General features: G+C 45.8%; 1 protein-coding gene across 1 annotated transcript in view; it reads left to right on the forward strand.

Annotated features, from left to right (window-relative positions):
- ulk4 (unc-51 like kinase 4) overlaps nt 1-25,657 on the forward strand; it is a 324,061-nt gene that overhangs the window by 154,571 nt on the left and 143,833 nt on the right. Inside the window, exons 24-27 of the mRNA XM_033015040.1 lie at nt 6,988-7,109; nt 8,982-9,038; nt 10,804-10,855; nt 16,072-16,166. Of these exons, the coding sequence (XP_032870931.1) occupies nt 6,988-7,109; nt 8,982-9,038; nt 10,804-10,855; nt 16,072-16,166 (326 nt within the window). The remainder of the gene's footprint in view (nt 1-6,987; nt 7,110-8,981; nt 9,039-10,803; nt 10,856-16,071; nt 16,167-25,657) is intronic.

The raw sequence follows: 25,657 nt of genomic DNA on the forward strand, positions 1-25,657 counted from the left end.
AAACTCCCCCAACGGGAAAACACGGCCGTAACCCAACAGTTACCCGGCCTGAAACCAACTCGGACTCGAGACGCACGGTATGCAAAGGCACTACCATGTCATCCATCCCGATTCCTACCACTGGGACACTTGACCCAACCGATGATTCCCCAGAAAACGGCAGTACACCATCCAATATAAAGGACTGAGTAGCACCAGTATCACGCAAGATGGATACTGGAACTCTATCACCCCCATCCTCTAGAGAAACAAAACCATTCATGATGAACGCAGAATAATTCCTACACTCATCAGACTCAGGCACCTCAGGTACGACAGGTGCCTTCTGTGTACCCACCAAAGCCACAGGCTTTGCATTTTTCTGCTTCAGAACGGGACACGACTTTAACATGTGCCCTCTCCCTCTACAATAGTAGCACACAGGACCTTCATTAGTCCTCACATTTCCGTCAACCTTATCAGCTCGGACCTCCCCCTGTATCAACGTGCTGCCACTTGCAGGCACAGAAACAGCTTTGACACTGCCACCGGCGACACCACCACGATCAACCGGCCGTGCACCAAAACTATAGGATCGCCCAACAAAATCAGATTTATGAGTCAATACATACTCATCTGCCAACACCGCAGCCTTAGACACCTCATTCACCTTCTGCTCATTAAGGTAAGTAGTAACCCTCTCAGGGAGACAGTTCTTAAAGTCTTCCATAATCATCAAGGCCCGCAGTAGCTCAAAATCCTTCACTCCTTGAGAAGCGCACCACCTGTCAAAAAGTGCCTCCTTCACCCTAGCAAACTCCACATAAGTCTGACTATCAAACTTCCTAAAGCGCCGGAATTTCTGGCGGTACGCCTCTGGAGCTAATTCATAAGCCCTTAATACTGTAGACTTCACACACTCATAGTCCAGACTGCTTTCAACAGATAAAGACGAGTACACCTCCCGTGCTTTACCCACAAGGACACACTGTAATAGCAAGGTCCACACATCCCTAGGCCACTTCAAGGACAAAGCCACCCGTTAAAACACTGTGAAATACTTGTCCACATCCTTCTCACGAAACGGGGGAACCAGGCGGATGTTCTTGCTCATATCAAACTCCCGTTCCCTAGAAGAAACCCGGGAATTATCTATTTCTTTTTCCCGCAGCTGAAATTCAGCCCTTTTGGTTTCCTCCTCAAGCTCAAGCCGTTTCATTTCAAGAACATGCATGAGCTCTTTCTCTTTTAACAAAGAGGCAATTCTCTGTGACTCAAGCTCCATCTCCTTCAGTTTAATGACGGCCTCCATGTTCTGAACTGGCTGAACAGAAGGTGGGGGACTGTCTGCACCACCAGGCAAAACCCCACCCTCCACCAACGCAGCCCACAACTCCGATTTAATGGAGTGTTTCTTTGAATGCTTGTCAATAGTCACGGCATAGTTCTCAGCCAGCAAAATCAAATGCTCCTTCGTACATCTATCAAACAACTCCCGACTAGGAGCCTCAACAAATTCTTTCACCTTAAATTCCATTTCTAATGTAGCCCCAAACCACCAGCTAAAACTTGGGCACTAATGCTACCACAAACAGGGAAGAAAAAATTCCCTCACAACACACAGACTTCCTCAGTCCAGAAGCCCACCAAAAAAAACCCCCCTAAAAACGTCTAGGGTCCTCAAAACTTAGGACGAGCCCCCATTTTGTTACGACTCCCGAATGCAAGTACTTCAGAGCCGCGTAACACAAGTCAAAAACCAGGTTCAAGTTCAAAAACAGTTTTAATTATTCATTGGAACACAAAACCCAAACCTGATTTTAAACAACCCAGTCAGGGATATGGATGAACTGACAAACAATTTAACAATGCTCCAGCCAGCCACGTAATGGGCCGTCGAACCGGAGACTCTAAAACCTGCCTAAAGAGATATAACCCTGAAACAAAATACACGAAAACTCTAAGGTCAGCCCTTATCCGTCCCAATTCAATATCTGTTAACAAGGAATGGTGAAAGTACACAAAGTTCTATGCCATGTGGCCAGGCTTTCCTCACCTCACACCAGCAGTCTGCTCATCAGTCAGGGTCTACGAAGAAGAAAGAGAATCCTGGGAAGCTCTGGTATTTATGCTTCAGATGAGTCACCCGTCACCTGACGCAGCTTGGCCAATTGGGTACAGGAGCCTTTAACCCCTTGATTCCAGACTCACAGCCACGAGGCCTGTACTCGGGAGAGAAACAGAGAAAGGTAAGTACATAGCATTCACCAGGAGGGGGAAGCGCCTAACACCCCCTTATCCTTAAGCTGTGACCCCTTGTCCTGGACTTCCCAACATCGGGAACAATCTTCCTGCATCTAGCCTGTCCAACCCCATAAGAATTTTGTACGTTTCTATAAGATCCCCTCTCAATCTCCTAAATTCTAGCGAGTATAAGCCAAGTCTATCCAGTCTTTCTTCATATGAAAGTCCTGACATCCCAGGAATCAGTCTGGTGAACCTTCTCTGCACTCCCTCTATGGCTATAATGTCCTTCCTCAGATTTGGAGACCAAAACTGTATGCAATACTCCAGGTGTGGTCTCACCAAGACCCTGTACAACTGCAGTAGAACCTCCCTGCTCCTATACTCAAATCCTGTCTCTTTCTGAGTTGGCCACTTCCCTTGGTGTTTCCTTCAATTTAGCCTCATAGACCTTCTGACTCTGGACTCGTGCTCTGGCTTCATAACTCTTCATAAGTTGCACAATGATTCTTTCACAGAATCTCCCTGTTTGCTCACAGACTCTTTGACTGAAGAACAAAAAAAGTGGAAAGGTAGATCAGAGGGACAAATATGATCCAAGATAATCTCCCCTGTCTGCATGTGATCCATATCCCTCCAATCTCTGCAAATCAACGCGCCTATCCAAAAGCATTACAAACACCATCTACCTCCGGCACTATCCCTGGCGGCATGGCGCCCCGCATGGCGCCCCGCACATCCCTCTCACCTTCAAGCCCTCTGGTGTTGGACATTTCCATCCTGGGGAAAAAGTTCTGACTGTCTACCCTATCTCTGGCCGCTCCCAGTTTCCCCCTTGGTTAAATCATCGCTGTAAACGGTGGGTGGCTGTTACAAACTAGTGGGGACAATTGCGGACTAGCCAGGGTGTCAGCTTGCCCAATGGCAAGTGGGCCCCTGATGAAGTCGGCCCCCTTTGTCTCCTGGCAACCAATATTTTTAGACCCAGTCCGCCACTGAGTGGGGATTGATGAGAATATGAGGTGTATAAAATAGGAATAGTAAATGCTGGCTGGACAGAATGGATTCAGTGGGCTGGAGGGCTGTTTCTTTGACTGAGGCTCTATTTTTTTGCACAATTGCCCAGTTTCCAGAAGAAGTAGTTGTGATTCTCTGTCCTGGAGTCCAGACAGGCTGGCCCATCAACATGATACTACATGATGAAGCTTCTTCCCACTCAGCTGCCGGCCACAGCACCTGACCACATTCTGGGCCAGTGCCCATCGACCCAAACGTACTTCATCCAACATCCGCTGCTCTTGAACTTGCCTGCTGCAATTACCCGGACCAGCTGCGAGGGCCTAATGGAGCTGGCCCTCTGACCAGGGATGCATCCAGCAAGGAGTACCGAGGTATCGGTGGCAAGGAGACATTGGCTGCAGTTTCACTGAAGCCTTTCTCCAGAACACCCTAGGTTCAGTTTATTATTGTCACGTTTACCGAGGTACAGTGAAAAGCTTTGTTTTGTTGATGTCCAATTAGATCAGATAATACTTTACATAAATACAATCAAGTCAAACTCCAGTACAACAGGTAGAGCAAAGGGGAAGATACAGAGTGCAGAATGCAGTTCTCAGCATTGTAGCACATCAGTTCCAGAGACAAAGTCCAATGTCCGCAATGGGGTAGAGGTGAATCGGACAGTACACTAGCTTATGGAAGGACCGTTCAGAAGCCTGATAACAGAGGGGAAGAATTTGTTCCTGAGTCCAGTGGTGCGTGCTTTCAAGCTTCTGTACCTTCTGCCAGACAGGAGCGGGGAGAAGAAGGAATGACCGGGGTGGGACAGGGACAAGTCTTTGATTATGTTGGCTGCTTTTCCGAAGCAGCGTGAAGTGTAGATAGAGTCAACGGTGGGGAGTGTGGTCTGTGTGATGGACTGGGCTACATCTACAATGGTGGGGAGTGTGGTCTGTGTGATGGACTGGGCTACATCTACAATGGTGGAGAGTGTGGTCTGTGTGATGGACTGGGCTACATCTACAATTCTGTTATTTCTTGTGGCCTTGGGCAGAACTGTTCCCAAACCAAGCTGTGATGCATCTAGATGCACAGAGTCTCTTGCTCAGAGTAAGTGAATCGAGGACCAGATGACATAGGTTTAAGGTGAAGGGGAAAAGATTTAAAAGGAATCTGAGGGGTAACTTTTTCACACAAATGGTGGTGGGTGTATGGAACAAGCTGCATGGGGAGATAGTTGAGGCAGGGACTATCCCAACATTTAAGAAACAGACAGGTACATGGATAGGACAGGTTTGAAGGTGGGACTAGATGGGACATGTTGGCCAGTATGGGCAAGTTGGGTCGAAGGACCTGTTTCCACATTGCATCACTCTATGACCATAACAGTATGCTTTCTACAGTGCTTCTGTAGATGTTAAAATTATATTATGTACACTGACAGTTCTGGCAAACTTGTGGCCCAGTTGTTTAGTCCAAGGCAGGAGGCCAACCAGCCTTCCACCTGCACCAACTCCATTTCATAGAGGTTTTACGGTTTGGAAACAGGCCCTTCGGCCCAACTTGCCCACACTGGCCAACTTCCCATTTACACTAGTCCCATACACCTACCACATTTTGCGTGAAGATGTTACCTGTCAGGTTCTTATTATTGTCAGGTTCCCCCTTAGCTTGCTCAACCTCTCCCAATAGCGCAGGCCCTCGAGTCCTGGCAACATCCTCGTAAATCTTCTCTCCACCCTTTCTAGCTTGGCAATATCTTTCCTATAACATGGTGCCCAAACTGAACACAATATTCCAAATGCAGCCTCACCAACATCTTATACAACATGATCTCCCAACTTCTATACTCAATATAGAAGTTGAAGAAGACTGATCTAGGCCAAAGTCTGAGGAAGGATGTGCTGGCTCTGGAGAGGGTCCAGAAGAGGTTTACAAGAATGATTCCAGGAATGAGTGGGTTAGCATATGATGAGCGTTTATCAGCACTGCGCCTGTACTCGCTGGTGTTTAGAAGGTTGAGGGGGGACCTCATGGAAACTTATGGAACAATGGAAGGCATAGATAGAGTAGATGTGGAAAAGATGTTTCCACTGGTGGGAGAGTCTAGGACCAGAGGTCACAGCCTCAGAATTAAAGGCACTTTTAGAAAGGAGGTGAGGAGGAACTTCTTTAGTCAGAGGGTAATTTGTGCTACTCATTGCCACAGAGGGCTATGGAGGCCATCAGTGGATATTTTTAAGGCAGAGATAGACAAATTCTTGATTAGAACGGTTGTCAAGGGTTACGGGGAGAAGGCAGGAAAATGCGATTAGGAGGCAGAGATCAGCCATGATTGAATGACGGAGTGGACTCGATTGGCCGAATGACGTAATTCTACTCCTATAACTTATGAATGTGCCATAAATCTTTTTGACCACCCTATCTACCTGTGATGTCACTATGTACCTGTATTCCTAGATCCCTCTGCTGTACAACCCCGCCTAGAGCCCTATCGTTCACTGTGTGGGTTCTGCCCATGTTAATGCTCACAAAATGCAATACCTCACATTTCTCTGTATGAAATTCCTCAGCCATTCCTCAGCCCACCTGCCCAACCGATCATCCTCACTTTCTGCAATACCACCCACTCTTGTGTCCTCTGCAATCTTGCTAATGTTCCGCTCCAAATCTTTGATATAGATGACAAACAGTAATGGGTCCAGCACAGAACCACTAGTCACAGGCCTCCAGTCCGAAAAGCAACCTTCCACCATCACCCTGCTTCCTTATATTAAGCCAATTTTCTATCCATTCAGCTATCTCTCTTTGAATATCATGGGATCTAACCTTTCAGAGCAGCCTACCATGCAGAACCTTGTCAAATGGCACACTAAAATCCATGTATACAATGTCTACAGCTTTGCCTTCATCAACCTTTTTGGTCACATCAGAACTTCAGATTCGCAAGACACGATCTCCCATGTACAAAACCATGTTGATTATCCCGGATCAGCCCTTGTCCATCTATATCCTATCTCTCAGAATACTCTCTCGTATTCTTCAGAACACAGATGTTAAGCTCACTAGCCTGTAGTTCCAAACCTTTTCCCTGCAACCCTTCTCGATTTGAGGCACAACATTAGCCTCCCTCCAGTCTTCTGGCACCTCACCTGTATTTAAGGACAACCCATAAATCTCAGCAAGGGCATCTGCAATTTCCTCTCCAGCTTCCCTAGTGTTGGAGTAACTCAGTGGGTCAGGCAGCATCTGTGGAGAACATGGATAGGTGACGTTTCACAGAGTGCTGGAGTAGCTCAGCAGGTCAGGCAGCATCTGTGGTGAACATGGATAGGTGACGTTTCACAGAGTGCTGGAGTAACTCAGCGGGTCAGGCAGCGTCTCTGGAGAACATGGATAGGTGACATTTCGGGTCAGGACCCTTCTTCAAAGTCAGGTACCAGCCTGTGGATGTTGAATACTCAGGGCTTTACTGTAATTCACCCACATTCCCATCAAATCCCCTGACACCTACACACCAGGGGCAATTTACAGAGGCCCATTGAGCCACCAATCCGCACATCTTTGGGATATGGGAGAGCACCCGAGAGAAACCCAGACGATAAACAGGAGCGGGTATAATCTCCACAGCGAGGTTGGGATTGAACCACGTTTCGCTGCTGTTGTTAGATGTCAGCTCAACTAGCTGAGCATCTGCAGTGGCCATAACTTTGTTTGTAGACTGGGTTAACAACTGACTTACAAGTACTGTTCTTTACCCATTAGGTAGTGTGCTTTCTGCTTTGCGTAATGTTTCTGGGCGCAAACATCCATCAACCGTTCAAGCCAAACAGTTGAGGACATGTCTTCCAATGTTGTCTGTGATGCTCCATCTCGTGACCGCGCAGGTAATTCAGCCTCTTGACACTCACTTGGCGACTGTGTGTATGAATGGAGGGGTGCGTGGGGTGAGGGAGATGCTTCACGACGGTGCATGGCTTGTACCTGCACATGTTCAATGATTAAAGATAGATGGCACCTTGTTTCAATGGAAGAATTACCTGACCCTGTGGTTGTTATAAAGAAAGTCGATTGTACTTGCTGACTTCATTTGCGGCAGGTTCTAGATCAATGAATCTACCTCAGCCAAAGAATTGACACATTAGTTAGTTAGATTTCTCTGCCCTCCCTGGGCCAGTGCACAGAGGACTGGATGGACCTTTAACATCATCACTGCTAATTGCTGCCAACCTCCTTCTCCTATTGATGTTTAAGAAAGAACTGCAGATGCTGAAAAAATCGAAGGTAGACTCCATAGATGCTGCCTCACCCGCTGAGTTTCTCCAGCAATTTTGTCTACTTTCCTTCTATTGATGTAACCTGACCATTAATAGTGTAGGAAGGAACTGCAGATGCTGGTTTACACTGAAGATAGACACAAAATGCTGGAGTAACTCAGCGGGTCTGGCAACATCTCTGGCGAAAATTAATAGGTGACGTTTTGGGTTGAGACCCTTCTTCAGACTGAGAGTCAGGGGAGAGTGAAACTGATATGAACAAATCAGAGCCGGCACGGATGACCGAAGAGCCTACAATGGTCCATTGTTGGCTGAGGAGGAGGTGATAACAAAGAGATATGAACAGTGAAACTAGCAGGATGACTAGAGTGGGGGAGGGGCAGAGGGAGAAGGGATGTAAGGGTTACTGAAATTGGAGAAATCAATATTCATACCACTGGGCTGTAAGCTGCCCAAGCAAAATATAAGGTGCTGTCCTCCAATTTATGTGTGGCCACTTCCTCTGCGAGCTTCAGTGTGCTGGGACATTACACAGGAAGGGGCTTTTCCACCTACACAGTGTATTGGGGCCTGTGCGTGGCCCTGGGCAAGTTCTCAGGTAGACACAAGAAAGTGCAGATGCTGCTTTATAGAAACGTTTCGGGTCGGGGCCCTTCTTCAGTCTTTTTGTAGTGGTGGGGAGAAGGCTGGAAGCAAGGTGGGGGTGGCACAAAGCCTGGCAGATGAGTAGACAAAGGCTAGAGATGAAAATACAAAATGCTGTGAGATAAGGAGAGAAGGTCATAGGGTCATGTGATGGGAGCAGAATATAGGCCAAAGTCAGCACGGTTTTGTGAAGGGGAGATCTTACCTGACGAATCGGCTGGAATTCTTTGAAGAAGAAAATAGGAGGACAGACAAAGGAAAGTCAAGTGGATGTTGTTTACCTAGATTTTCAAAAGGCCTTTGATAAGGTGCCACATGTGAGGCTGCTAAGGAAGATGAGAGCCCATGGTATCAAAGGGCAGAGATAGATGGATCAGAAAGGACCGTCCTTCTATTCTGAGGCTGTGCCCTCTGGTCCTAGACTTTCCCACTCGTGGAAACATGCTCTCCACATCCACTCTATCCAGGCCTTTCACTATTTGATGTTTCAATGAGGTCCCCCCTCATTCTTCTAAACAGCAAGTACAGGCCCAGTGCCGTCAAACGCTCATCATATGTTAACCATTGTTTGTGTCTGTAAAGTACAATGTACACACCAGCTTCTTTCTGCAAGCTGAAAATATCCATTGTATAGTTGACATAGAGCAGGTTTGATGGCAGACTATGTCATCTTTCTCAGATACAATGGAAGGTATTAATTGTAGGTACAGACACCTTTACACAGACAAATGTGTGTGCGCTATACATCTTAGTATTATCGATATATTCAGAAATGTTTCATATTTGGCACTGACTTTATTTACAAAGGTTGTGAATGATGAATGATCTATTTTTCAGGTGTTTAGACCACACATTATTAATGAGGAATTTCTCATCAACTGCGGAGCACTGCTTGTAAGTAATGCCTTACCATTGTAGCTGACATAAGACAAGGGGAATGACGTTGCATTTGTGTAAACATGCTATTTCCCACCCGTCACAAACAATCATCTGCACCTCTCAGCTTGTACACCTCCATCACGTCCTCCCTCAGCCTCTCCTGCTCCAAGGAAAGCTTCAGTGCCTCCATCCTGGAGAATCTCCTCCACACTTAAAGAGTCCTTTCTTTAAGAAACCACTAATTGGGTTTGGTGAGTCAGATTAAAGAAAGTCCTCGGCTTTTTATACATCGACAGAAAACAAGAGAGTAACCAGGGTGAATGTACAAGCGCTCAGGGATCATGGAGGGAACTTCAAAGGTTCATTTATTGTCACATACACCAATTGGTGCAGTGAAATTCCAGTTGCCATTGCAGAACATTAATAAGAATACAACATAACATTATAAAGGAATTTATAACATTAAACATAAAAACATCCCCGCACAATGGTTCCCACTGTGAGGCAAGACACAAAGTCCAGTCTGCATCCCCTTGTCCACCCATAGTCGGGCCTATTGAGGCCTCCGCTGTCGCCGATGTTTCAGGTCCTTCTCGCTGGGTGATGGTGATCCGGCGTCGGGAGAACCCAGCGTATGCTTAGAACTTGTGCTTAGAGTCAGTGGACAATAGACAATGGACAATAGGTGCAGGAGTAGGCCATTTTAAGTACTAAGGGAGTACTAAGTGAGTACTTTGCATTTGTTTTCACCAAGGAGAAAGACGTGGAGGTCAGTAATATTAGTGTGGAGAACACTAATATGCAAGGACGAGTTGAGATGAATGAGAAGGAGGTGTTGGGGGTCTTGAAGAACATTAAAATGGATTAATCCCCGGGGCCTGATAGGATTTATCACAGGTTATTGGGAGGCAAGAGATTGCAGAAGGTTTGACAAAGATCTTTGCGTTTTCTCTGGTCACAGGCGAGGTCCCAGAGGATTGGAGAGTAGCTAATGTTGATTCTTTGTTTAAGAAGGAAAGTAGGAAGAATCCAGGGAATTATAGGCTGGTGAACTTCACATGACTGGGAAGCTATTGGAGAAGATTCTTCAGGATTAGATTTACTCCCATTTGGAAGAAGATGAGACTCTTCATAGTATTGATGTACAGAGGAATCTTGGGACACGTCCAAAACTCCCTGAAAGTGGAAACACAATGATAGATAGAATGGTAAAAAAAACTTATGGTATGTTCTTAATGTCATAATTGATTGGGGAGCAGAATTAGGCCGCAAGAGTCAGGAGGTCATGATGCAGCTCTATAGGACTTTGGTCAGGCCACATCTGGAGTATTGCGTGTAGTTCTGGTCGCCCCCATTACAGGAAGGATGTGGGGGCTTTGGAGAGGGTGCAGACGAGGTTCACCAGAATGATGCCTGGATTAGAGGGCTTCAGCTACAGGGAGAGGTTGGACAAACTTAGATTGATTTTTCTGGAACGCCGGAAGTTGAGGGGAGACCTGATCGAAGTATAAAATGGTGAGAGGCATAGATAGGGTAGACAGTCAGAACCGTTTTCCCAGGGGGGAAATTCAAATTACTAGAGGTATAATTTCATAATAAGAGGGGAAAAGTTTAAAGATGTGTCGGGCAAATTGTTTTACACAGAGGGTGGTGAGTGCCCGGAACACGGTCGGGGGTGGTGTTGGAGGCAGATATGTTTAAGAATATTTTGGATAGGCACATGGAGATGCAGAGAATGGAGGGATGTATGTGTCAAATTTGTGTTCATCTTTGTTTACAGAGTCACATCAAATCTATTGATTCTGGAGAAACAAATTTAGAGAATGCAGTGGGTAAGTGCATCATTTTAAATGTTAACGCGTTCATCGTTTGCAGTGATTTTATTTCCCTCATCCTTTCAAGATGATACCCAGCAATGGTGGATGGGAAGAAAAGTTTGAAGCAGATTCAATTAAGATATTTGAAATAGCCTTTCCAGTCGGAATGGTACCATTCGGCCCGCCGTTTCGGCGCCTCCGTTTGAACACACCCAAAACCACTACAACCAGGTAGAGAGCAGAAGATTGAGGGTAAAAACAAATCATTTTTAAAGTGCAATCATTAACAAAGTAGACAGTAAATTATTACAAAGTCTCGAAATGCATTCTACTGGTTTAGCTTCAGGTTTATTATTGTTATATACTTATTGTTATATATTTAGATTAATTAAGATGAAAGTTGAGATGAATTAAGATTAGTTACCGGCTGGCTATTTTTATTTTGGGTATAGGAAAATTCATGACATCATTTATAGGGGACAACAGAAACCTACATTGATATAAAACGGGGTACAATCAAAAACAGCGGTGCCGAAACGGCGGCGCCGAAAAGTACCCGACCCCTTTCCAGTAACTCATGAACCTGATGATGTGAGAGCTTTGTGATAGGGTTCCAGCTGTTGCACTTTGCCACATTTCCGAAGAAGCTGGTGATTGAGCATGGAAACATATCCTTCGACCCACACTGACCATCGATTACCCATTCACACTAGTTCTATGTTATCCCACTTCTGCAATTTTACAGAGGACCATTAACCGGTAAACCTGCACGTTTTGGATGTGGGAAGAAACCGGAGCACAGGGAGAACGTGCAAACTCCACACAGACAGCACGTGAGGTCAGGATTGAACCGCAATCTCTGGTGCTGTGAGGCATCAGCTCTACCAGCTGGGCCACAGTGCCACCCAATTGACAAACAAATAGATGGTTTTAAATTGGAGTTGTATCTGCTTTCTCGAATAGACATGAAGGATGTGCGATGTTATTTGAAGAGTGTGGCTGTCACCCATCATTAACTTGTTGTGCACATGATCTTGCTGCATGCAAACCAGCTGCCACTATGGAGACTATTCTTAAAAATGGTTGACTGGTTTTAAAATGCTTTGGGATAGCCTCAGGCCCTGATAGGAGCTGTGGAAATGTAAGTCTTTCCAGTCTGTTGGGCTGTAAATAAAGTCCCTGTTGCAGTCAAACAGCAAGTGGGATTCATGAATAGGAACCACACTGTCCATCACTGGCCAATTTATGCTCACCAGATTAGGCAGCCTACCAAAATAAACCGTGGCAGATCATACTAGACTGGGATTCATCTCATCAATTATTTTGCAGATCTTGTGGACGAGAAAGCAAATTGCAACAAGTTATTAATTCCCGTTGACTTGCTGTTGGGTTTTAGTCTTATCTCCATTGAGGGTGAAAGCAAGCCCACTGCTGGCTTTTTGGGATTGTTCCTGTGTGGCCAAGCTATGAGGCAGAGACCATTGACCCAAAGCAGATAAGAAAGATAAAGTTTAAGCCAACATCTGCAGTTCCTTCTTACATATACAGTCACTGTTTTGGTCACCAAGGGTTTGCAGCTCAGTTACAAAGTATTTTTTAAATGAAACTGACTACTTAACAACTGACGAACTAGGGGACAGTATGTAGTTTGTAGAACTTGAATAGTTCATTGCGTTTGATTATCAAAAATTACAGCAAGATCCTGTACCAGCAAGATCCTGATAGCTGGGCAAGTGGGCTGAGGAATAGCTAATGGAGTTTAATGCAGATAAGTGTGAGGTTGTGCATTTTAGCAAGTCAGACCTGGGCAGGTCCTTCACAGTGAATGGCAGGGCCCTGGGGAGTGTTGTGGAGAAGAGGGATCTAGGATTGCAGGTACATAGTTTCCTGAAAGTAGTGTTACAGGTAGATAGGGTGGTGAAGAAGGCTTTCATCAGTCAGGGTATGTAGCATAGAATATCAGTGAGTAAAGGTGACAGATGTTTAAGAAAGAACTGCAGATGCTGGAAATATCGAAGGTAGACAAAATTGCTGAAGAAACTCAGCAGGTGAGGCAGCATCTATGAAGCGAAGGAATAGGTGACATTTCGGGTCGAGACCCTTCTTCAGACTGATGTGGGGGTGGGGGGGACAGGAAGAAAGGAAGAGGCGGAGACAGCCGGCTGTGGAAGAGCTGGGAAGGGGAGGGGAAGGAGGGAGAAAGCAAGGACCACCTGAAATTGGAGAAGTCAATGTTCATATCGCTGGGGTGTAAACTACCCAAGCGGAATATGAGGTGCTGCTCCTCCAATTTATGGTGAGCCTCACTCTGGCCATAGAGGATGCCCAGGACAGAAAGGTAGGATTGGGAATGGGAGGGGGAGTTGAAGTGCTGAGCCACCGGGAGATCAGGTTGGTTAATGCGAACTGAGCGGAGGTGTTGGGCGAAGCGATCGCCGAGCCTGCGCTTGGTCTCACCGATGTAGAGCAGCTGACACCTAGACCAGCGGATGAAATAGATGAGGTTGGAGGAGGTGCAGGTGAACCTCTGCCTCACCTGGAAAGACTGCTTGGCTCCTTGGATGGAGTCGAGGGGGGAGGTAATGCGACAAGTGTAGCATTTCCTGCGGTTGCAAGGGAAAGTACCAGAGGAGGGGATGATTTGGGTGGGAAGGGACAAATTGACCCGGGAGTTATGGAGGGAGCGGTCTCTGTGCAAAGCCGAAAGGGGAGGAGATGGGAAGATGTGGCCAGTGGTGGGATCCCGTTGGAAATGGCGAAAATGTCAGAGGATTATATATTGTATGTGACGGCTGATAGGGTGGAAAGTGAGGACAAGGGGGACTCTGCCCTTGTTACGAGTGGGGGGATGGGGAGTGAGAGTAGAGCTGCGGGATATAAAGGAGACCCTGGTGAGAGCCTCATCTATTGTCTAAGAGGGGAGCCCCCGTTCCCTAAAGAATGAGGACATCTCCTATGCCCTGGTTTGAAACACTTCATCCTGGGTGCAGATGCGGCACAGATGGAGGAATTGGGAGTAGGGGATAGAGTCCTTACAGGAAGCAGGGTGAGAAGAAGTGTAGTCCAGATAACCATTGGAGTCAGTGGGTTTGCAGTAGATGTCGGTCAGTAGTCTGTTACCTGCGATGGAGATAGTGAAGTCTAGAAACGATAGGGAGATGCCGGAAATGGTCCAGGTGTATTTGAGTGCCGGATGGAAGTTAGTGGTGAAATGGATGAAGTCAGTGAATGTAGGAGTTAGCACCAATGCAGTCGTCAATGTAGCGGAGGTAGCGTTCGGGGATAGGGCCACAGTACGCCCCAAACAAGGATAGGTGACAGATCATCCTCTACATTAACCCTAAACACCTGTGCCCCGCAAGGATGCCTTCTCATCCCCCTTCTTTACTCCTTATACACCCACAACTTTGCAGCTAAATACAAATCCAATTGGCAGACGACTGTAGTGGGCCAGATATCACAGCTCCATCCAAGACTGCAAGAAATTGCAGAGCGTTGCGGACGCAGCCCAGACCATCACACAAACTAACCTCCCTTCCATTGACTCCATCTACACTTCACGCTGCCTCGGCAAGGCCAGCAGCATCATCAAGGACCAGTCTCACCCCCGGCCACTCTCTCTTCTCACCTCTCTCATCAGGCGAGACACAGAAGTGTGAAAACGCACACCTCCAGATTCAGGGACAGCTTCTTCTCGGCTGTTATCAGGCAGCTGAACCATCCTACCACCAATTAGAGAGCAGTTCTGACCTCCTATCTACCTCGAACTATCTTTAATCGTACTTTATTGGACTTTACCTTGCACTAAACATATTCCATTTACCCTGTATCTGTGCACTGTGGATGACTTGATTGTAATTATGTATTGTCTTCCTGCTGACTGGATAGCACCCAACAAAAAGCTTTTCACTGTACCTCGGTACACGTGACAATAAACTAAACTAAAACTAGTTCGTTCATGGCATTATGTTACAGCTATGCAAGATGTTGATGAGGCTGTATTTGGAGTATTGTATTTGGTCACCTTGCTATGGGAAGAATGTAATTAAGGTGTAAATAGTGCATTTGCCAAGGTGTTGCTAGGACTTGAGGGCCTGAGCTGTAGTGAGAGGTTGGGCAGGCTAGGTCTTCATTCCTAAAGGGCCTGTCCCACTTTCACAACCTAATTCACGACCTCTGCCAAGTTTGCCCTTGACTCATACTCGCAGCATGGTCATAGGAGGTCGTAGGCAGGTCGTGATGCTAGTCGTAGGTACTCGTGGCATCAAGTAGGTCGGGGCGTTTTTCTAGCCTGATGAAAAATATCGACGAGTAAAAAAGGTCGTGAATTAGGTTGTGAAAGTAGGACAGGCCCTTAAGGGCTTGGAGCACCAACTAAGGGGTGATTTTATTGAGTTGTATAAAATCATGAGGAGAATTGATACAGTGAATGCACAGAGTCTTTTACCCAGAGTAGGGAAAACAAGAACCAGAGGACATAGCTTTAAGGTGAGAGTAGAAAAATGTAATGGGCCTGTCCCACTTGGCGATTTTTTAGGCCTCTACCGGCGACTGTCATAGTCACCCTATGTCATCCTGGCGACAACCTACGACAGCACCTACGTCAGGAGAAGTCAAGCTACGGTCATTGGCGTCAAAACCACTGTCGTCCAAAAATGTTCAACATGTTAAAAATTTAGTGTCAACCAGCGCGACTGAGGAGACGACTCCCGGTGATCACCGGCAAACATGTGCCAACAAACTAGTCGCCTGTTGTCTAAAAAATCGCCGGTGGGACAGGCCCATTAAGATTTAACCTGAGGCACACAGGGTATTGGGTGTATGGAACGAACTGCCAGTGGAGGTAGTTGAGGCAGGTACTATCGCAATGTTTAAAGGCACTTGGACAGTTACATGGATAGGAAAGGTTTGGAGTGAAATGGGCCAAACCAGGGCAAATGGGACCAGCTTAGATGAGCATCTTGGTTGCAATATACAAGTTGGGCTGAAGGGCCTGTTGCCGTGTGGTATGACACTACGATTCTTTAAAATAAAGCGGATTTTAACAACTGCTGAATGGAGATGTAGTACATGGGGTAGAATTTGAAAGAGTACATCTCAATCTAAAGTGCAAGTGATATTTAGCACCAGTCAGCTTCTCATTGTACATCAGTAAACGTGACAGTTATAAAACTAACACCAGACTAGTTCACTTCTCAACTAGGGTAATATTTTGGTTTGTTAAACTTTAGGTCAGACTGGTTCGGAAGAATTGATCAGGATAGTCTTTTCATCGTGGGAGGCAGTGACACAACACCCACTGCTGCTGTCTTCACATCTGCCCACAGTAAGTAAGCAGCATGATCATGCACACACGTGTATCGTTTGCAACCTGACAGGACAGATCAATGTTTTAAAAAGCAACCAGGTGGTGCCAATTGCTCGTTTCTAAGCTTCCCCCCAGTCTAGTTTCAGTGAAAACACTGAATCAAGCACTTGAAACAACTACATTTTATTTTACCAAATGCGGGTTACAGCTCCATTACTGTACCTATCCCACCGCGGGTTCAATCCTCGTGTCTGCCTGTTCAAGCCCTCTAGGCCTTGCTCAGACCGAGACACTCCAGAAGTTCACGCAGTCCAAAGCGCTCTCCTAGAAGATCGATGCTGATCTTTGTGATAGCGGAATTATATATATCCCGGGACCTCGAGGGGCCGAACCACATGGGGGTGGTCTCTTAATAACCCAATTACAGATATCGATTAACCCCTTACATAACAGGCATTTCCCTCATCCAATGATACAACAGCTCAATACATTGTATTCAAAACAGACTTCGTAAGGAAGTCAACTTAGAAACATTTACCCTGATTTACAGAAAATCCAGACAAGGCTCAGTACCTCATCCAATCAACACACATCAAAGTCGAACTTTGCAACATTATTTACAATTATTTGCAAGGTGTATGTCTGGTTTGCAGCCATCCAATCCATTCTATGCATTTTGCACCTAATTGACAGGGTTTGCAGATGTTCTCATTCTTTGCTTGCAAATTGTATCTAAGCTCCAGACACATTGGCACCTCTTTGCAGCTTGTCCCAGCTCTGCAGAGAGCAACTCCAAATTGACCAAATCTCCCAGCAACCCTGAAACGTTACCCCATTTTGAAGTCCTAGCTGCTCCAATTTAGCCAGGATTAACAGTGGCACAAAGACCATGGCGGGGCAACATAGAACGGTTTCACTGCAGGCACGGCTCGTTGCTGAGTCACAGTTGTGGAAGCTCACTCAACACAACCGCACCATGGAAGACTTGTGTATATATACACACTGAACTTTTTTTTCCCCTTGTTTATTATATTGTTTACAGTGTACTATGTTTACATATTCTGTTGTGCTGCAGCAAGTAAGAATGTCATTGTTTTCTGGGACACTTGACAATAAAACACTCTGGACTCTTGACATAAAGACGCTGGATTGTAAATAAAAGCAGGAACTCTGGTTAATATTTCCATCGCTGGCCCTATATACTGAAGTCACTTGCCCTAAGTGGGGGAATCGAGAACCACAGGACATGGGTTTAAGATGAGGGTGGAAAAATGTAATAGTTTAGTCTAGTTTATTGTCACCTGTACTGAGGTACAGTGAAAAGCTTGACAATAAACTAAACAAAAAAAAATACAAAGGAGGACCTTGTGTGGGGGTGGGGGGGGGGGGGGTGGGGTGGCGGCGGGGGGACAAAGGATGATCTGGCGTGGGATACTTTGTAACTGTCAGTGCCCTTTATGTGGCCACTCTTTGCATACTGTGACTCGTCACATGAGACAATGAAGTATCATTCATTCGGGCCATTATTTTATCTCCATCAAACAGGTGGAACTCAATTATCATGGCTCATTCATACTGATAATGTTACCGGTGTGATATCTGCTGTATGAATTAATTTGATATATAAAAACACCAGGATAGTGTGTAAAATATGTGGGTGGGGGCAACAAAGTGAATGTGACAGTAAACACATTTGTTTCTGCTGCTTCCTGTTTAAGGAGATCAAAATGGATGTAAATGTCTTCATCTGTACACAGCTAGCACTGACCCCATCATCTTGTACAACTCAATTTGTTCCTCTCTCGTGTTCCTTTTTCAAGTCTTAGGAACTTAATTTCTCTGATGTTTTCTCACAGCACAGTTCCGCAACAGTGGGGAGCGGTTTCTTGGTTGTCACCACAGCATTTCCAGTGAACGGATTGTTCTTTTACATCTGGGAGATTCGAGCTGTGTGAAGCTATGAAAGGGCAGCCCAACCAGAGCACTGTGCAGCTTGTGGAACACTTCAAACATGTGCTCTGTCAAGCGTTGAGTGTTTGACTGTGATATGCACCGAATCCAGAACAATCACATTCTTACTCGCACCAGCATCACAGCTCTGGAGACACAGATAATACACAACAAATTAACATCAAACTAAATTGATGCAAAAGCCCAAAGTCCCTAGTACAACCAATACACTTCATAGTACAGTATAGTTGGTGTTTGTCGTCTTCAAGAGCCTGATGGTTGTTGGGAAGAAGCTGTTCCTGAACCTGGAGATCACTATTTTCAGGCTCCTGTACTTTCTTCCTGATGGCAGGAGTGAAATGAGAGCGTGGCCAGGGTGGTGTGCGTCTCCGATAGATCCCTTCGATGGTGGGGAGGTCAGTACCCGTGATGGACCGGCAGTCCATTTACGGTGTATAGATACATGAGAAGAGAATTACGTTTACTGCAAGGTAGAGCCAGCAAAATCTTATCAAGGATAGTCTGAGGGTCATCAAAGAGGTAGTTAGACGAGGTAATTAAATTTAACATCTCTTAAGTTTGCGGATGACACAAAGCTGGGATGAGGATGCTATGAGGCTGCAGGGTGACTTGGATAGGTTAGGTGAGTGGGCAGATGCATGGCAGATGCAGTATAATGTGAATAAATGTGAGATTATCCACTTTGGTGGCAAGAACAGGAAGGCAGATTATTATCTGAATGGTGTCAGATTAGGAAAAGGGGAGGTGCAACGAGACCTGGGTGTCCTTGTACATCAGTCACTGAAAGTAAACATGCAGGTACAGCAGGCAGTGAAGAAAGCAAATGGCACGTTGGCCGTGATTGTGAGAGGATTTGAGTTTAGGAGCAAGGAGGTCCAACTGCAGTTGTACAGAGCCCTGGTGAGACCGCACCTGGAGTATTGTGTGCAATTTTGGTTGCCTAATTTGAGGAAGGACATTATTGCTATTGCGAGAGTAGGTTCACCAGGTTAATTCCCGGGATGGCGGGACTGACATATAATGAAAGAATGGATCGACTGGGCTTGTATTCACTGAAATTGAGAAGGATGAGAGGAGATCTTATAGAAACATATAAAATTCTTAGAGGGTTGGACAGGGTTGATGCAGGAAACATGTTCCCGACGTTGGGGGAGTCCAGAACCAGGGATCATAATTTAAGAATAAGGGGTCGGACATTTAGGACTGAGATGAGGAAAAAAACTTTCACCCAGAGAGTTGTGAATCTGTGGAATTCTCTGCCACAGAAGGCAGTGGAGGTCAATTCACTGGATGTTTTCAAGAGTTAGATTTAGCTCTTAGGGCTAAAGGAATCAAGGGATATGGGGAAAAAGCAGGAACGGGGTACTGATTTTGGATGATCAGCCATGATCATATAGAATGTCGGTACTGGCTCGAAGGGCCGAATGGTCTACTCCAGCACCTATTTTCTATGTTTCTTAGTCGAGCATCCAGTTGCAGAGATGAGTGCCGACACCAAGTCCCCCGTGTTTGGTGATGAGCTTGGATGGTATATTGGTGTTATAGGCAGAGCTGTGGTCTATGAATAGGAGTCTGGCGTATGTGTCTCTCTTATCCTGGTGTTCCAGGGATGAGTGTAGGGCCAGGGTGATGACATCGTCTGTGAACCTGTTGTGGCGGAAGGTGAACTGCAGTGGGTCACGACTGCTGGGTAGACTGGAGTTAATATGTTCCATCACTAGCCTCTCAAAACATTTCATGATGGTGGATGTCAAGGCCACTGGACGGTAGTCGTTTAGACACGAGGCCTTGCTTTTCTTCGGCACTGGGAAGATGATGGTCTTCTTGAAGCACGTGGGTGCCCCAGAACGGACTAGGGAGAGATTAAAGATGTCCGCAAATACTCCCGCTATTTGGTCCGCACAGCTACAAAGAACGTGGCCAGCAACTCCGTCTGGGCCACTTGCTTTTCGTGGGTTTACCCTCAGCAAGGCCGATCTAACCTCTGCTACAGTTACCCTGGGGAGAGGCACACTTGAGTGAAGGGCCAGGTGTCACCACCCTGCTGGCCTTCTGCTCGAAGCGGGCATAGAAAGCATTCAGTTCATCAGCTAGGGTCGCACTATCACCAATGATGTTGCTTGAACTTGCTCTGCAGCCGGTTATCTTCTTCAGACCGTGTTGGCGAGTGATTATACTGGGACTCAAGTCTGTCCCAGTATTGTCTCTTGGTGTCATACCTGTTGCTACAGTGGCAAGAGTGTCTGTTGTAGGACCTCCTTGCCTGTTGTTACTGTGGCAATAGTGTCTGTTGTAGGACCCCCTGCCTGATGTTATTGTGGCAACTGTGTCTGTTGTAGGACCCCCGGCCTGTTGTTATTGTGGCAACTGTGTCTGTTGTAGGACCCCCGGCCTGTTGTTATTGTGGCAACTGTGTCTGTTGTAGGTCCTGCCTGTTGTTACAGTGGCAACAGTGTCTTGTTGTTGGACCTCCTGCCTGTTGTTACAGTGGCAAGAATGCCTGTTGCTACAGTAGCAACAGTGCCTGTTGATACAGGGTTCACTCAGGGTCGTACCTCACTGGGAGTGGAACTTGTGAATATGTGAGTCATTGCCCCAATTGTTCTGAGCCTATTTACCATTTACAAGACTTCTGGCATTAGTTGCCTGCCATGAGCGGTGCCCAGACTGAGTGACAAAAACCTGTGTCCCCAACCCATTTCTCCATTGTAAGCCCTCCAAATGAAGACTGCAATTTTGTGATTTAGGGTAAATTTCAAGATAGATTTGAGCTGGTGTTTTAGCCTTTGGCTGTTAAACTGGTGATCAATCATCCTCGGTCATCCTACAATTGTTCTTCTGTCAGAGGCAGCCTGGATCTTATTCCCAACTTTCTGTGTGATCTGCTCTAACGCAGGCTCACGGGCTTTGTGTCTGAAACTTCACAACATCTAGTTAAAGCATTGTGGTTTGCTGAATTTGCAGCTTATTGATGGCAGAGCCCCTGGGAGCGTTTGGTGTGACATTGGCAGAGTGTCAGTGGACAGGGCGGTGACTCTTTCACTCGATGTTGCTGAAGTGTACATGCACTGATCCTCCTGGGCTGCTGCTATTGTTATGTAAGCTCCTAATCCAGGTTTACTCCTGTGTTACTGCTTGCCGCCATGTAAAGAAAGCGCTGATCCAGGCAAAGAATCCACGCTGACAGGATTATTGTTATACTGTCTGCAACAATGAGATCTGTGATTTTAAACTACTGTACATCCTGGTATGCAAGGAATTCCATTTTATTTTGCATTGTAGTAATTATCTGAGCACATTAAAGCTACCTCAAATAACTGGTCGAGTTGCTGCCTCACAGCAACAGAGATCCGGGTCACAGGTGCTGTCTGTGTGGAGTTTGTAGATTCTCCTTGTGACCACGTGCGTTTTCTCTGGGAGCTCCGGTTTCAATGGACAATAGGTGCAGGAGTAGGCCATTCGGCCCTTCGAGCCAGCACCGCTATTCACTGTGATCATGGCTGATCATCCACAATCAGTACCCCGTTCCTGCCTTCTCCCCATATCCCTTGACTCTGCTATCTTTAAGAGCCGTATCTAACTCTCGAAAGCCTCCAGGGAATCTGCCTCCACTGACTTCTGAGGCAGAGAATTCCACAGATTCACAACTCCCTGGGTGAAAAAGATTTTCCTCATCTCCGTTCTAAATGGCCTACCCCTTAAACTGTGGCCCCTGGTTCTGGACTCCCCCAACATTGGGAACATGTTTCCTGCCTCTAATGTGCCCAATCCCTTAATAGTTTTATATGTTTTAATAAGATCCCCTCTCATACTTCTAAATTCCAGAGTATACAAGTCCATTCTATCAACATATGACAGTCCAGCCATCCCGGGAATTAACCTTGTGAACCTACGCTGCACTCCCTCAAAAGCAAGAATGCCCTTCCTCAAATTTGGAGACCAAAACTGCACACAATACTCCAGGTGTGATCTCACCAGGGCCCTGTACAACTGCAGAAGGACCTCTTTGCTCCTATTCTCAACTTCTCTTTTCATGAAAGCTAAGATGCCATTAGCTTTCTTCACCACCTGCTGTACCTACATGCTCACTTTCAGTGACTGATGAACAAGGACACCCAGATCTCGTTGTTCTTCCCCTTTTCCTAACTTGACACCATTCAGATAATAATCTGCCTTCCTGCTTTTGCCACTAAAGTGGATAACCTCACATTTATCCACATTAAGCTGCATCTACCATGCATCTGCCCACTCACCCAACCTGTTCAAGTCACCCTGCATCCTCATAGCATCCTCCTCGCAGTTCACACTGCCACCCAGCTTTGTGTCATCCCTTCATCTAAATCATTAATGTATATTGTAATTAGCTGCAGTCCTAGCACCAAGCCTTGCGGTACCCCACTAGCCTGACATTCTGAATGGGACCCGTTAATCCGTACTCTTTGTTTCCTGTCTGCCAACCAATTTTTTATTCATGGCAGTACCCTCACCCCAATACCATGTGCTCTAATTTTGCCCACTAATCTCCAATGTGAGACATTATCAAAGGCTTTCTGAAAGTCCAGGTACACTACATCCACTGGCTCTCCCTTGTCCATTTTCCTAGTTACATCCTCAGAAAATTCCAGAAGATTAGGCTAGCATTATTTCCCCTTCGTAAATCCATACTGACTCGGACCGATCCTGTTATTGCTATCCAAATGTGCTCCTATTTAATCTTTTATAATTGACTCCAGCATCTTCTCCACCACCGATGTCAGTCTAACTGATCTATAATTCCCTGTTTTCTCTCTCCCGCCTTTCTTAAAAAGTGGGATAACATTAGCTACCCTCCAAGCCACGGGAACTGATCCTGAATCTATAGAATATTGGAAAATGATCACCAATGCGTCCACAATTTCTAGAGCCACTTCCTTAAGTACCCTGGGATGCAGGCCATCAGGCCCTGGGGATTTATCAGCCTTCAGTCCCATCAGTCTACCCAACACCATTTCCTGACTAATGTGAATTTCCTTCAGTTCCTCCGTCACCCCAGATCCTCTGGCCACTAATACATCTGGGAGATTGTTTGCGTCTTCCTTAGTGAAGACGGATCCAAAGTACCTGTCCAACTCGTTTTCCAATTCCTTGTTCCCCGTAATACATTCACCTGTTTCTGTCTGCAAATGTCCAACTTTGGTCTGAACTAATTTTCCCTCTTCACATACCTAAAGAAGCTTTTACTATCCTCCTTTATATTCTTGGCTAGCTTACCTTCGTACCTCATCTTTTCACACCTTTTTAGTTAATTTCTGTTGCCCTTTAAACATTACCCAATCCTCTTGCTTCCCGCTCATCTTTGCTACGTTGTACTTCTCTTTTATTGTTATACTGTACCTGACGTCCCTTGTCAGCCACGGTCGCCCCTTACTCCCCTTGGAATCTTTCTTCCTCTTTGGAATGAACTGATCCTGCACCTTCTGTATTGTTCCCAGAAATACCTGCCATTGTTGTTCCACTATCATTCCTGTTAGGGTATATTTCCAGTCAACTTTTGCCAGCTCCTCCCTCATGGCTCCATAGTCCCCTTTGTTCAACTGTAATACTGACACTTCCGATTTTCCCTTGTAGATTAAAACTTATCATATTATGGTCACTACCTCCCAATGGCTCCTTTACCTCGAGTTCCCTTATCAAACCTGGTTCATTACACAACACTAAATCCAGAATTGCCTTCTCCCTGGTAGGCTCCAATACAAGCTGCTCTAAGAATCCATCTCAGAGGCCACTCGACAAGCTCCCTTTCTTGGGGTCCAGAACCAACCTGATTTTCCCAGTCTACCTGCATATTGAAATCTCACATAGCCACAGTGGCATTACCTTTGTTACATGCCAATTTTAACTCCTGATTCAACTTGCACCCTATATCCAGGCTACTGTTTGGGGGCCTGGAGATAATTCCCATTAGGGTCTTTTTACCCTTACAATTCCTCAGTTCTATCCACACTGACTCCACATCTCTTGATTCTATGTCACCCCTAGCAAGGGACTGAATTTCATGCCTCACCAAAGAACTACTCCACCCCCTCTGCCCACCTGTCTGTCTTTTCGATAGGACGTATACCCTTAAATATTCAGTTCCCAGCCCTGGCCCTCTTGCAGCCATGTCTCTGTAATTCCCACAACATCATACTTGCCAATTTCTAACTGAGCCTCAAGCTCATCCACTTTATTCCTTATACTTTGTGCTTTCATTTATAATACTTTTAATCCATTACTCCCCTCCCCTTTCACATCGATTCCTATTTCACGTGGCCATACTCTCCTATCCCTTCGTGAGCTTTCTGCCCCTTTAATTCTGGTGTCTTTCTTAACTTCCCTTATTCTATCTTTCCCTTTAACTCCATCCTTATATTTCACGTTTGTCTCCTCCGCCCCCCCACTATTTAGTTTAAACCCACCGGTGTAGCAGTGGCAAACCTGCCTGGCAGAATGCTGGTCCCCCGCCTGTTAAGGTGCAACCCGTCCCTTTTGTTCAGTCATCAGTAATCTGCTTTGATATTTGCTACTTACTCCATGGGCTACGTTTGCGGAGGGACACACAAGATACGTCATCAACCAGTGACGTTTTGGGACGGGACGCCTCTTCAGTCTGGATTTTGTGTCCTTTTGTACATGGGTAGGCAGTGTAGGGAAGGATATAGATCACATGCAAGCAGATGAGATTAGTTTACCTTGGCATCACGTTTGGCATGGCCATTGTGGGCTGAAGGCCCTGTTCCTGTGCTGCACTGTTCTATACTCTATGGGCAAAAGCTTCTGACCATCTACCCTAGCTAAGCCTCTCTAACCTATCTATGCCATTGATAAGTTATGGGTTAGGGTAAATATATTGCTACTGTTGACAGCCTACAAAGCCTCCCGGAACCACATGCGTGGTTGTAATGCCACACAACACAGTGGAAGACAGCATTTGTTCCGCACAATGGTCATTGTGGCAGTACTGTCGTGGATGAACGTATTTCAGACAGGTAGATTGGTGAAGGCAAGGACAAGTTGTGGCATTAAAGCAACTAGCAAGGGTGGCATTAGTCAGGGTGTCCGGGGTTATGGGGAGAAGGCAGGAGAATGAGGTTGAATGGGATAGATAGATCAGCATGATTGAATGGCGGAGTATTCTTATTGGCATAAGAATGACTTATTGGGCTGAATTACCTGATTTTGCTCCTTGAACATGAACTAAACAGAAGTGATTACACATGAGCACTGATGGAAGATTTGAAACGATCTTGGTGCTCCGTGCGTACAGTTAAAGATACCCAGCTTTATACATTTGCTTAAATAGTTTGGAAATTGGATTCCAGGTTTATTAATGTGAACAAAACTGTGCCCAATGTGTTAATTTAAATGTAATGTCATCAAGTGCATTTTAAGCATGGAATTAAAACAGTTTCAGATATTCCACTCCAGTAAATTAAAATTTAAACACAATATATGCTCATTTGAAACATCCTGCCTGCGGGTGTTCATTAAGGTCATCTCCCGCTGGCTTTCCTGATGAA

This window comes from Amblyraja radiata, chromosome 2 (genome assembly GCF_010909765.2).
Source record: "Amblyraja radiata isolate CabotCenter1 chromosome 2, sAmbRad1.1.pri, whole genome shotgun sequence".
Taxonomy (NCBI): domain Eukaryota; kingdom Metazoa; phylum Chordata; class Chondrichthyes; order Rajiformes; family Rajidae; genus Amblyraja; species Amblyraja radiata.